General features: G+C 59.1%; 1 protein-coding gene and 1 long non-coding RNA gene across 3 annotated transcripts in view; both read right to left on the bottom strand.

The window, feature by feature from the left end:
* Nucleotides 1–13,198, bottom strand: part of GLT1D1 (glycosyltransferase 1 domain containing 1) — a 100,695-nt gene extending 87,497 nt beyond the window's left edge. The window contains exon 1 of the mRNA XM_075275033.1: nt 12,739–13,198. Within this exon, the coding sequence (XP_075131134.1) occupies nt 12,739–12,806 (68 nt within the window). The 5' untranslated portion in view covers nt 12,807–13,198. The remainder of the gene's footprint in view (nt 1–12,738) is intronic.
* LOC142203938 (uncharacterized) overlaps nt 1–14,658 on the bottom strand; it is a 1,061,686-nt gene that overhangs the window by 1,013,455 nt on the left and 33,573 nt on the right. The window lies entirely within an intron of this gene.

Below are 14,658 nucleotides of genomic sequence, written 5' to 3'. Positions count from 1 at the left end.
CTCGGGCACACAGGCTGCGCTTACAGGACTCGGGCACACAGGCTGAGGTTACAGGACTCGGGCACACAGGCTGAGGTTACAGGACTCGGGCACACAGGCTGAGGTTACAGGACTCGGGCACACAGGCTGAGGTTACAGGACTCGGGCACACAGGCTGAGGTTACAGGACTCGGGCACACAGGCTGAGGTTACAGGACTCGGGCACACAGGCTGAGGTTACAGGACTCGGGCACACAGGCTGAGGTTACAGGACTCGGGCACACAGGCTGAGGTTACAGGACTCGGGCACACAGGCTGAGGTTATAGGACTCGGGCACAAAGGCTGCGCTGACAGGACTCAGGCTGCGCTTACAGGACTCAGGCTGCGCTTACAGGACTCAGGCACACAGGCTGCGCTTACAGGACTCGGGCACACAGGCTGAGGTTACAGGACTCGGGCACACAGGCTGAGGTTACAGGACTCGGGCACACAGGCTGAGGTTACAGGACTCGGGCACACAGGCTGAGGTTACAGGACTCGGGCACACAGGCTGAGGTTACAGGACTCGGGCACACAGGCTGCGGTTACAGGACTCGGGCACACAGGCTGCGCTTACAGGACTCGGGCACACAGGCTGCGCTTACAGGACTCAGGCTGCGCTTACAGGACTCGGGCACACAGGCTGAGGTTACAGGACTCGGGCACACAGGCTGAGGTTACAGGACTCGGGCACACAGGCTGAGGTTACAGGACTCGGGCACACAGGCTGCGCTTACAGGACTCGGGCACACAGGCTGCGCTTACAGGACTCGGGCACACAGGCTGCGTTTACAGGACTCGGGCACACAGGCTGCGCTTACAGGACTCGGGCACACAGGCTGCGCTTACAGGACTCAGGCACACAGGCTGCGCTTACAGGACTCAGGCACACAGGCTGCGCTTCCAGGACTCAGGCACACAGGCTGCGCTTCCAGGACTCAGGCACACAGGCTGCGCTTACAGGACTCAAGCACACAGGCTGCGCTTACAGGACTCAGGCACACAGGCTGCGCTTACAGGACTCAGGCACACAGGCTGCGCTTACAGGACTCAGGCACACAGGCTGCGCTTACAGGACTCAGGCACACAGGCTGCGCTTACAGGACTCGGGCACACAGGCTGAGGTTACAGGACTCGGGCACACAGGCTGAGGTTACAGGACTCGGGCACACAGGCTGAGGTTACAGGACTCGGGCACACAGGCTGAGGTTACAGGACTCGGGCACACAGGCTGAGGTTACAGGACTCGGGCACACAGGCTGAGGTTACAGGACTCGGGCACACAGGCTGAGGTTATAGGACTCGGGCACAAAGGCTGCGCTTACAGGACTCAGGCTGCGCTTACAGGACTCAGGCACACAGGCTGCGCTTACAGGACTCGGGCACACAGGCTGAGGTTACAGGACTCGGGCACACAGGCTGAGGTTACAGGACTCGGGCACACAGGCTGAGGTTACAGGACTCGGGCACACAGGCTGAGGTTACAGGACTCGGGCACACAGGCTGAGGTTACAGGACTCGGGCACACAGGCTGAGGTTACAGGACTCGGGCACACAGGCTGCGCTTACAGGACTCGGGCACACAGGCTGCGCTTACAGGACTCGGGCACACAGGCTGCGCTTACAGGACTCAGGCTGCGCTTACAGGACTCGGGCACACAGGCTGAGGTTACAGGACTCGGGCACACAGGCTGAGGTTACAGGACTCGGGCACACAGGCTGAGGTTACAGGACTCGGGCACACAGGCTGAGGTTACAGGACTCGGGCACACAGGCTGAGGTTACAGGACTCGGGCACACAGGCTGAGGTTACAGGACTCGGGCACACAGGCTGCGCTTACAGGACTCGGGCACACAGGCTGCGCTTACAGGACTCAGGCACACAGGCTGCGCTTCCAGGACTCAGGCACACAGGCTGCGCTTCCAGGACTCAGGCACACAGGCTGCGCTTACAGGACTCAGGCACACAGGCTGCGCTTACAGGACTCAGGCACACAGGCTGCGCTTACAGGACTCGGGCACACAGGCTGAGGTTACAGGACTCAGGCACACAGGGTGAGGTTACAGGACTCAGGCACACAGGCTGAGGTTACAGGACTCAGGCACACAGGCTGAGGTTACAGAACTCAGGCTGCGCTTACAGGACTCAGGCACACAGGCTGCGCTTACAGGACTCGGGCACACAGGCTGAGGTTACAGGACTCGGGCACACAGGCTGAGGTTATAGGACTCGGGCACAAAGGCTGCGCTTACAGGACTCAGGCTGCGCTTACAGGACTCGGGCACACAGGCTGCGCTTACAGGACTCGGGCACACAGGCTGAGGTTACAGGACTCGGGCACACAGGCTGAGGTTACAGGACTCGGGTACACAGGCTGCGCTTACAGGACTCGGGCACACAGGCTGCGCTTACAGGACTCGGGCACACAGGCTGCGCTTACAGGACTCGGGCACACAGGCTGCGCTTACAGGACTCGGGCACACAGGCTGAGGTTACAGGACTCGGGCACACAGGCTGAGGTTACAGGACTCGGGCACACAGGCTGAGGTTACAGGACTCGGGCACACAGGCTGAGGTTACAGGACTCGGGCACACAGGCTGCGCTTACAGGACTCGGGCACACAGGCTGCGCTTACAGGACTCGGGCACACAGGCTGCGCTTACAGGACTCGGGCACACAGGCTGCGCTTACAGGACTCAGACACACAGGCTGCGCTTTCAGGACTCAGGCACACAGGCTGCGCTTACAGGACTCAGGCACACAGGCTGCGCTTACAGGACTCAGGCACACAGGCTGCGCTTACAGGACTCAGGCACACAGGCTGAGGTTACAGGACTCAGGCACACAGGCTGAGGTTACAGGACTCAGGCACACAGGCTGAGGTTACAGAACTCAGGCTGCGCTTACAGGACTCAGGCACACAGGCTGAGGTTACAGGACTCAGGCAAACAGGCTGCGCTTACAGGACTCAGGCTGCGCTTACAGGACTCGGGCACACAGGCTGAGGTTACAGGACTCGGGCACACAGGCTGAGGTTACAGGACTCGGGCACACAGGCTGAGGTTACAGGACTCGGGCACACAGGCTGAGGTTACAGGACTCGGGCACACAGGCTGAGGTTACAGGACTCGGGCACACAGGCTGAGGTTACAGGACTCGGGCACACAGGCTGCGCTTACAGGACTCGGGCACACAGGCTGCGCTTTCAGGACTCGGGCACACAGGCTGCGCTTACAGGACTCGGGCACACAGGCTGCGCTTACAGGACTCGGGCACACAGGCTGCGCTTACAGGACTCGGGCACACAGGCTGCGCTTACAGGACTCGGGCACACAGGCTGAGGTTACAGGACTCGGGCACACAGGCTGAGGTTACAGGACTCGGGCACACAGGCTGAGGTTACAGGACTCGGGCACACAGGCTGAGGTTACAGGACTCGGGCACACAGGCTGAGGTTACAGGACTCGGGCACACAGGCTGAGGTTACAGGACTCGGGCACACAGGCTGAGGTTACAGGACTCGGGCACACAGGCTGAGGTTACAGGACTCGGGCACACAGGCTGAGGTTACAGGACTCGGGCACACAGGCTGAGGTTACAGGACTCGGGCACACAGGCTGAGGTTACAGGACTCGGGCACACAGGCTGAGGTTACAGGACTCGGGCACACAGGCTGAGGTTACAGGACTCGGGCACACAGGCTGAGGTTACAGGACTCGGGCACACAGGCTGAGGTTACAGGACTCGGGCACACAGGCTGAGGTTACAGGACTCGGGCACACAGGCTGAGGTTACAGGACTCGGGCACACAGGCTGAGGTTACAGGACTCGGGCACACAGGCTGAGGTTACAGGACTCGGGCACACAGGCTGAGGTTACAGGACTCGGGCACACAGGCTGAGCTTACAGGACTCGGGCACACAGGCTGAGGTTACAGGACTCGGGCACACAGGCTGAGCTTACAGGACTCGGGCACACAGGCTGAGCTTACAGGACTCGGGCACACAGGCTGCGCTTACAGGACTCGGGCTGCGCTTACAGGACTCGGGCTGCGCTTACAGGACTCGGGCTGCGCTTACAGGACTCGGGCTGCGCTTACAGGACTCGGGCTGCGCTTACAGGACTCGGGCTGCGCTTACAGGACTCGGGCTGCGCTTACAGGACTCGGGCTGCGCTTACAGGACTCGGGCTGCGCTTACAGGACTCGGGCACACAGGCTGCGCTTACAGGACTCGGGCACACAGGCTGCGCTTACAGGACTCGGGCACACAGGCTGCGCTTACAGGACTCGGGCACACAGGCTGCGCTTACAGGACTCGGGCACACAGGCTGCGCTTACAGGACTCGGGCACACAGGCTGCGCTTACAGGACTCGGGCACACAGGCTGCGCTTACAGGACTCGGGCACACAGGCTGCGCTTACAGGACTCGGGCACACAGGCTGCGCTTACAGGACTCAGGCTGCGCTTACAGGACTCGGGCACACAGGCTGAGGTTACAGGACTCGGGCACACAGGCTGAGGTTACAGGACTCGGGCACACAGGCTGAGCTTACAGGACTCGGGCACACAGGCTGAGGTTACAGGACTCGGGCACACAGGCTGAGGTTACAGGACTCGGGCACACAGGCTGCGCTCACAGGACTCGGGCACACAGGCTGCGCTCACAGGACTCGGGCACACAGGCTGCGCTTACAGGACTCAGGCTGCGCTTACAGGACTCGGGCACACAGGCTGAGGTTACAGGACTCGGGCACACAGGCTGCGCTCACAGGACTCGGGCACACAGGCTGCGCTTACAGGACTCGGGCACACAGGCTGCGCTTACAGGACTCAGGCTGCGCTTACAGGACTCGGGCACACAGGCTGAGGTTACAGGACTCGGGCACACAGGCTGAGGTTACAGGACTCGGGCACACAGGCTGTGCTTACAGGACTCGGGCACACAGGCTGAGGTTAAAGGACTCGGGCACAAAGGCTGCGCTTACAGGACTCAGGCACAAAGGCTGCGCTTACAGGACTCAGGCACAAAGGCTGCGCTTACAGGACTCATGCACAAAGGTTGCGCTTACAGGACTCAGGCTGCGCTTACAGGACTCGGGCACACAGGCTGCGCTTACAGGACTCGGGCACACAGGCTGAGGTTACAGGACTCGGGCACACAGGCTGAGGTTACAGGACTCGGGCACACAGGCTGAGGTTACAGGACTCGGGCACACAGGCTGAGGTTACAGGACTCGGGCACACAGGCTGCGCTTACAGGACTCGGGCACACAGGCTGCGCTTACAGGACTCGGGCACACAGGCTGCGCTTACAGGACTCGGGCACACAGGCTGCGCTTACAGGACTCGGGCACACAGGCTGCGCTTACAGGACTCGGGCACACAGGCTGAGGTTACAGGACTCGGGCACACAGGCTGAGGTTACAGGACTCGGGCACACAGGCTGAGGTTACAGGACTCGGGCACACAGGCTGAGGTTACAGGACTCGGGCACACAGGCTGAGGTTACAGTACTCGGGCACACAGGCTGAGGTTACAGGACTCGGGCACACAGGCTGCGCTTACAGGACTCAGGCTGCGCTTACAGGACTCGGGCACACAGGCTGAGGTTACAGGACTCGGGCACACAGGCTGAGGTTACAGGACTCGGGCACACAGGCTGTGCTTACAGGACTCGGGCACACAGGCTGAGGTTAAAGGACTCGGGCACAAAGGCTGCGCTTACAGGACTCAGGCACAAAGGCTGCGCTTACAGGACTCAGGCACAAAGGCTGCGCTTACAGGACTCAGGCACAAAGGCTGCGCTTACAGGACTCAGGCTGCGCTTACAGGACTCGGGCACACAGGCTGAGGTTACAGGACTCGGGCACACAGGCTGAGGTTACAGGACTCGGGCACACAGGCTGAGGTTACAGGACTCGGGCACACAGGCTGAGGTTACAGGACTCGGGCACACAGGCTGAGGTTACAGGACTCGGGCACACAGGCTGAGGTTACAGGACTCGGGCACACAGGCTGAGGTTACAGGACTCGGGCACACAGGCTGAGGTTACAGGACTCGGGCACACAGGCTGAGGTTACAGGACTCGGGCACACAGGCTGAGGTTACAGGACTCGGGCACACAGGCTGAGGTTACAGGACTCGGGCACACAGGCTGCGCTTACAGGACTCGGGCACACAGGCTGCGCTTACAGGACTCGGGCACACAGGCTGCGCTTACAGGACTCGGGCACACAGGCTGCGCTTACAGGACTCGGGCACACAGGCTGCGCTTACAGGACTCGGGCACACAGGCTGCGCTTACAGGACTCGGGCACACAGGCTGCGCTTACAGGACTCGGGCACACAGGCTGAGGTTACAGGACTCGGGCACACAGGCTGAGGTTACAGGACTCGGGCACACAGGCTGAGGTTACAGGACTCGGGCACACAGGCTGAGGTTACAGGACTCGGGCACACAGGCTGAGGTTACAGTACTCGGGCACACAGGCTGAGGTTACAGGACTCGGGCACACAGGCTGAGGTTACAGGACTCGGGCACACAGGCTGAGGTTACAGGACTCGGGCACACAGGCTGCGCTTACAGGACTCAGGCTGCGCTTACAGGACTCGGGCACACAGGCTGCGGTTACAGGACTCGGGCACACAGGCTGAGGTTACAGGACTCGGGCACACAGGCTGAGGTTACAGGACTCGGGCACACAGGCTGAGGTTACAGGACTCGGGCACACAGGCTGAGGTTACAGGACTCAGGCTGCGCTTACAGGACTCGGGCACAGAGGCTGAGGTTACAGGACTCGGGCACGCAGGCTGAGGTTAAAGGACTCGGGCACGCAGGCTGCGCTTACAGGACTCGGGCACGCAGGCTGCGCTTACAGGACTCGGGCACGCAGGCTGAGGTTACAGGACTCGGGCACGCAGGCTGCGCTTACAGGACTCGGGCACGCAGGCTGCGCTTACAGGACTCAGGCTGAGGTTACAGGACTCGGGGACTCAGGCTGCGCTTAAAGGACTCGGGGACTCAGGCTGCGCTTGCTTACAGGACTCAGGCTGCGCTTACAGGACTCAGGCTGCGCTTACAGGACTCAGGCTGCGCTTACAGGACTCAGGCTGCGCTTACAGGACTCAGGCTGCGCTTACAGGACTCAGGCTGCGCTTACAGGACTCAGGCTGCGCTTACAGGACTCAGGCTGCGCTTACAGGACTCGGGCACACAGGCTGAGGTTACAGGACTCGGGCACACAGGCTGAGGTTAAAGGACTCGGGCACACAGGCTGCGCTTACAGGACTCGGGCTGAGGTTACAGGACTCGGGGACTCAGGCTGCGCTTAAAGGACTCGGGGACTCAGGCTGCGCTTGCTTACAGGACTCAGGCTGCGCTTACAGGACTCAGGCTGCGCTTACAGGACTCAGGCTGCGCTTACAGGACTCAGGCTGCGCTTACAGGACTCAGGCTGCGCTTACAGGACTCAGGCTGCGCTTACAGGACTCAGGCTGCGCTTACAGGACTCAGGCTGCGCTTACAGGACTCGGGCTGCGCTTACAGGACTCGGGCACACAGGCTGAGGTTACAGGACTCGGGCACACAGGCTGAGGTTAAAGGACTCGGGCACACAGGCTGCGCTTACAGGACTCGGGCACACAGGCTGCGCTTACAGGACTCAGGCTGCGCTTACAGGACTCAGGCTGCGCTTACAGGACTCAGGCTGCGCTTACAGGACTCAGGCTGCGCTTACAGGACTCAGGCTGCGCTTACAGGACTCAGGCTGCGCTTACAGGACTCAGGCTGCGCTTACAGGACTCAGGCTGCGCTTACAGGACTCAGGCTGCGCTTACAGGACTCAGGCTGCGCTTACAGGACTCAGGCTGCGCTTACAGGACTCAGGCTGCGCTTACAGGACTCAGGCTGCGCTTACAGGACTCAGGCTGCGCTTACAGGACTCAGGCTGCGCTTACAGGACTCAGGCTGCGCTTACAGGACTCAGGCTGCGCTTACAGGACTCAGGCTGCGCTTACAGGACTCAGGCTGCGCTTACAGGACTCAGGCTGCGCTTACAGGACTCAGGCTGCGCTTACAGGACTCAGGCTGCGCTTACAGGACTCAGGCTGCGCTTACAGGACTCAGGCTGCGCTTACAGGACTCAGGCTGCGCTTACAGGACTCAGGCTGCGCTTACAGGACTCAGGCTGCGCTTACAGGACTCAGGCTGCGCTTACAGGACTCAGGCTGCGCTTACAGGACTCAGGCTGCGCTTACAGGACTCAGGCTGCGCTTACAGGACTCAGGCTGCGCTTACAGGACTCAGGCTGCGCTTACAGGACTCAGGCTGCGCTTACAGGACTCAGGCTGCGCTTACAGGACTCAGGCTGCGCTTACAGGACTCAGGCTGCGCTTACAGGACTCAGGCTGCGCTTACAGGACTCAGGCTGCGCTTACAGGACTCAGGCTGCGCTTACAGGACTCAGGCTGCGCTTACAGGACTCAGGCTGCGCTTACAGGACTCAGGCACACAGGCTGCGCTTACAGGACTCAGGCACACAGGCTGCGCTTACAGGACTCAGGCACACAGGCTGCGCTTACAGGACTCAGGCACACAGGCTGCGCTTACAGGACTCAGGCACACAGGCTGCGCTTACAGGACTCAGGCACACAGGCTGCGCTTACAGGACTCAGGCACACAGGCTGCGCTTACAGGACTCAGGCACACAGGCTGCGCTTACAGGACTCGGGCACACAGGCTGCGCTTACAGGACTCGGGCACACAGGCTGAGGTTACAGGACTCGGGCACACAGGCTGCGCTTACAGGACTCGGGCACACAGGCTGAGGTTACAGGACTCGGGCACACAGGCTGAGGTTACAGGACTCGGGCACACAGGCTGTGCTTACAGGACTCGGGCACACAGGCTGAGGTTAAAGGACTCGGGCACAAAGGCTGCGCTTACAGAACTCAGGCACACAGGCTGCGCTTACAGGACTCAGGCACAAAGGCTGCGCTTACAGGACTCAGGCACAAAGGCTGCGCTTACAGGACTCAGGCACAAAGGCTGCGCTTACAGGACTCGGGCACACAGGCTGAGGTTACAGGACTCGGGCACACAGGCTGAGGTTACAGGACTCGGGCACACAGGCTGAGGTTACAGGACTCGGGCACACAGGCTGAGGTTACAGGACTCGGGCACACAGGCTGAGGTTACAGGACTCGGGCACACAGGCTGAGGTTACAGGACTCGGGCACACAGGCTGAGGTTACAGGACTCGGGCACACAGGCTGAGGTTACAGGACTCGGGCACACAGGCTGAGGTTACAGGACTCGGGCACACAGGCTGAGGTTACAGGACTCGGGCACACAGGCTGAGGTTACAGGACTCGGGCACACAGGCTGAGGTTACAGGACTCGGGCACACAGGCTGAGGTTACAGGACTCGGGCACACAGGCTGAGGTTACAGGACTCGGGCACACAGGCTGAGGTTACAGGACTCGGGCACACAGGCTGAGGTTACAGGACTCGGGCACACAGGCTGAGGTTACAGGACTCGGGCACACAGGCTGAGGTTACAGGACTCGGGCACACAGGCTGAGGTTACAGGACTCGGGCACACAGGCTGAGGTTACAGGACTCGGGCACACAGGCTGAGGTTACAGGACTCGGGCACACAGGCTGAGGTTACAGGACTCGGGCACACAGGCTGAGGTTACAGGACTCGGGCACACAGGCTGAGGTTACAGGACTCGGGCACACAGGCTGAGGTTACAGGACTCGGGCACACAGGCTGAGGTTACAGGACTCGGGCACACAGGCTGAGGTTACAGGACTCGGGCACACAGGCTGAGGTTACAGGACTCGGGCACACAGGCTGAGGTTACAGGACTCGGGCACACAGGCTGAGGTTACAGGTTTCGGGCACACAGGCTGAGGTTACAGGACTCGGGCACACAGGCTGAGGTTACAGGACTCGGGCACACAGGCTGAGGTTACAGGACTCGGGCACACAGGCTGAGGTTACAGGACTCGGGCACACAGGCTGAGGTTACAGGACTCGGGCACACAGGCTGAGGTTACAGGACTCGGGCACACAGGCTGAGGTTACAGGACTCGGGCACACAGGCTGAGGTTACAGGACTCGGGCACACAGGCTGAGGTTACAGGACTCGGGCACACAGGCTGAGGTTACAGGACTCGGGCACACAGGCTGAGGTTACAGGACTCGGGCACACAGGCTGAGGTTACAGGACTCGGGCACACAGGCTGAGGTTACAGGACTCGGGCACACAGGCTGAGGTTACAGGACTCGGGCACACAGGCTGAGGTTACAGGACTCGGGCACACAGGCTGAGGTTACAGGACTCGGGCACACAGGCTGAGGTTACAGGACTCGGGCACACAGGCTGAGGTTACAGGACTCGGGCACACAGGCTGAGGTTACAGGACTCGGGCACACAGGCTGCGCTTACAGGACTCGGGCACACAGGCTGCGCTTACAGGACTCGGGCACACAGGCTGCGCTTACAGGACTCGGGCACACAGGCTGCGCTTACAGGACTCGGGCACACAGGCTGCGCTTACAGGACTCGGGCACACAGGTTGCGCTTACAGGACTCGGGCACACAGGCTGAGGTTACAGGACTCGGGCACACAGGCTGAGGTTACAGGACTCAGGCACACAGGCTGCGCTTACAGGACTCAGGCACACAGGCTGCGCTTACAGGACTCAGGCACACAGGCTGCGCTTACAGGACTCAGGCACACAGGCTGCGCTTACAGGACTCAGGCACACAGGCTGCGCTTACAGGACTCAGGCACACAGGCTGCGCTTACAGGACTCAGGCACACAGGCTGCGCTTACAGGACTCAGGCACACAGGCTGCGCTTACAGGACTCAGGCACACAGGCTGCGCTTACAGGACTCAGGCACACAGGCTGCGCTTACAGGACTCAGGCACACAGGCTGCGCTTACAGGACTCAGGCACACAGGCTGCGCTTACAGGACTCAGGCACACAGGCTGCGCTTACAGGACTCAGGCACACAGGCTGCGCTTACAGGACTCAGGCACACAGGCTGCGCTTACAGGACTCAGGCACACAGGCTGCGCTTACAGGACTCAGGCACACAGGCTGCGCTTACAGGACTCAGGCACACAGGCTGCGCTTACAGGACTCAGGCACACAGGCTGCGCTTACAGGACTCAGGCACACAGGCTGCGCTTACAGGACTCAGGCACACAGGCTGCGCTTACAGGACTCAGGCACACAGGCTGCGCTTACAGGACTCAGGCACACAGGCTGAGGTTACAGGACTTAGGCTGTGCTTACAGGACTCAGGCACACAGGCTGCGCTTACAGGACTCAGGCTGCGCTTACAGGAGTCAGGCACACAGGCTGCGCTTACAGGACTCGGGCACACAGGCTGAGGTTACAGGACTCGGGCACACAGGCTGCGCTCACAGGACTCGGGCACACAGGCTGTGCTTACAGGGCTCGGGCACACAGGCTGAGGTTACAGGACTCGGGCACACAGGCTGAGGTTACAGGACTCAGGCTGCGCTTACAGGACTCGGGCACACAGGCTGCGCTTGCAGGACTCGGGCACACAGGCTGCGCTTACAGGACTCGGGCACACAGGCTGCGCTTACAGGACTCGGGCACACAGGCTGAGGTTACAGGACTCAGGCTGCGCTTACAGGACTCAGGCACACAGGCTGCGCTTACAGGACTCAGGCTGCGCTTACAGGACTCAGGCACACAGGCTGAGGTTACAGGACTTAGGCTGTGCTTACAGGACTCAGGCACACAGGCTGCGCTTACAGGACTCAGGCTGCGCTTACAGGAGTCAGGCACACAGGCTGCGCTTACAGGACTCGGGCACACAGGCTGAGGTTACAGGACTCGGGCACACAGGCTGCGCTCACAGGACTCGGGCACACAGGCTGCGCTCACAGGACTCGGGCACACAGGCTGCGCTCACAGGACTCGGGCACACAGGCTGAGGTTACAGGACTCGGGCACACAGGCTGAGGTTACAGGACTCGGGCACACAGGCTGCGCTTACAGGACTCGGGCACACAGGCTGCGCTTACAGGACTCGGGCACACAGGCTGCGCTTACAGGACTCGGGCACACAGGCTGCGCTTACAGGACTCGGGCACACAGGCTGCGCTTACAGGACTCGGGCACACAGGCTGCGCTTACAGGACTCGGGCACACAGGCTGCGCTTACAGGACTCGGGCACACAGGCTGCGCTTACAGGACTCGGGCACACAGGCTGCGCTTACAGGACTCGGGCACACAGGCTGAGGTTACAGGACTCGGGCACACAGGCTGAGGTTACAGGACTCGGGCACACAGGCTGAGGTTACAGGACTCGGGCACACAGGCTGAGGTTACAGGACTCGGGCACACAGGCTGAGGTTACAGGACTCGGGCACACAGGCTGAGGTTACAGGACTCGGGCACACAGGCTGAGGTTACAGGACTCGGGCACACAGGCTGAGGTTACAGGACTCGGGCACACAGGCTGAGGTTACAGGACTCGGGCACACAGGCTGAGGTTACAGGACTCGGGCACACAGGCTGAGGTTACAGGACTCGGGCACACAGGCTGAGGTTACAGGACTCGGGCACACAGGCTGAGGTTACAGGACTCGGGCACACAGGCTGAGGTTACAGGACTCAGGCTGCGCTTACAGGACCTGCACTGCATTGTCACTTACTTGATCCTATCGGCAGTGGTGGAGTTACCAGTGTTTGCTCTTAGACAGGCGATGAAGAGGATTCTCATGGCTGACAGCTCCCCTGCCGTGTCCCTCCCCCGCTCCTGTCACCGATGTCTGGCAGCTCTGTGCTTACGGATGTGTGGTATCACTAGTTCATACATGAGCCACACCAAGGCAAGAGTACGAGGAAGACAGCGATCACCTGCAGCCTGCTCACACGTTGTCTATGGTGTTGTACACAGTCCGGTACTGAAATGTGCACCCCCAGAAACAGCACTGTGCACTGGACGTTCCTACATGTGACTGCAACTATGTATACAATATGTAAGAATAGAAGTGTCACAGCAAAGGATGTGTACCTAGCATAGGTGTATATATACGCTCTATGTATATACTTCGAGTACACGTACATGCAGAAGATATAGGCATATAATATGTCTATGTAGAGGTTGTATTTATAGAGCAGATGTATTGCAAGCCGGCTGGCTGCATAAACTAGCTGGATATTGAGTGGCCTTGGTGTGCAGGGATTTCCCTTCCCCCAAGGGCTTATCATTCATTGGTGGCTCGGGGAAGGGGGTGGGGTCGCCCACAGGCTTAAGGATCTACAAGACCAGGAACAAGGAGCAGCCAGCCGGCATCAGCAGCTCAATGAGCTGTCACATAAAAAAAAGGTAAAGGGTAAGCAAGCTGGCTGGTCCCCCCTGCTCCACTTGAGCGAGGCACCAGTACAGGGGCTCCTTTTCCACTTACAGCTTCCAGATGCCCAAGAGCCGGCTGACTAGCTTCCCCCCTCCTCTAATGTTTTCTGCTTCTAAATGGCAAAAACACTTAGATGATAGTTTATGTTGTTCAGCCTAAGTTTGTCCCCAGGAGAAGAAGGATTGCACATGCAGTAGGGAGACCTTTGTAATTGGCCTGACAGAACTTGCTAAGTCCCAGATAGTAGCAAGCTTACAAAGTTGTAGTACAGTTTGCTAGTTCCCTGCTGTGCCACATGTTTCTGCTATTGTGTAGCAAGGGTTCATGGATTCTTAGAGATTCTCAATGTGCAGCTCCAGTACAAACTGGAACCTATTCAAGTTAATGGCCTGACAAGTAGCAGTGGCAATGTGCAGAGAAATCCAAAAGAGGTGCTGTGCTAGTGCTGCCAACCATGCTAGTGACTGTAAAGATCACCTTAAGCTTCCTTCACACTTTGCTTATATCTGCCATTTAAGATGTATTAAAATATGTAGGTAAAAATGTAGTAAAGACAGAAATGTCTGCTTACATGGATTGGGAGGCAGCAGCCCTGCGCAAGTTAGTTACAACAATTAGTGTAGTTAGTTGATGGCCGATATGCAGACACGACTGGTGATGGCTCATAAAGTTTTATGTTGTTTAATGACAGTGACAGCTATTACAAAATTGTCTGACCACTGTAGATGCAATGTCGCTCCTGTTACCTCTTGTGTCACCCCCTCCGCCTCATAGATTGTAAGCTCTTGTGAGCAGGGCCCTCAGTCCCATTGTATGAGGAGACTATTTCTTGTAGCGTATTCTTGGTCTGTATGGAGCCCTACAAATTGTACAGCGCCGCTATATAAATACAATTTTTCTTTTTTCATTATTATTATTACCAGCCATCATGGCTGCCAGCCCACTAAAACCTCGTGAGAAAGAGGTAGCATGTACAGGGCCTGCATCACATATACCGCATCAAGTACATGGCCTACATCACATACACAGTAGCAAGTTGTTACAGAGAAGCTATGGCTCAACTTGTTTTGCTATACTATATTTATTATAAGATGCTCAGCCGTCCCCAGATGGTAATGCCTCAAACCCCTCTTAGCACATTTGTAATTGCGGCAGTTTGCCATTATTGTCATTATTATGATTATTATAATATTCCAGGATACCCCCCCCCCCCTT

Source organism: Leptodactylus fuscus, chromosome 1 (genome assembly GCF_031893055.1).
Source record: "Leptodactylus fuscus isolate aLepFus1 chromosome 1, aLepFus1.hap2, whole genome shotgun sequence".
NCBI lineage: Eukaryota > Metazoa > Chordata > Amphibia > Anura > Leptodactylidae > Leptodactylus > Leptodactylus fuscus.
The sequence above is the reverse complement of the archived record's forward strand: the minus strand, read 5'-3'. Positions and strand labels throughout refer to the sequence as shown.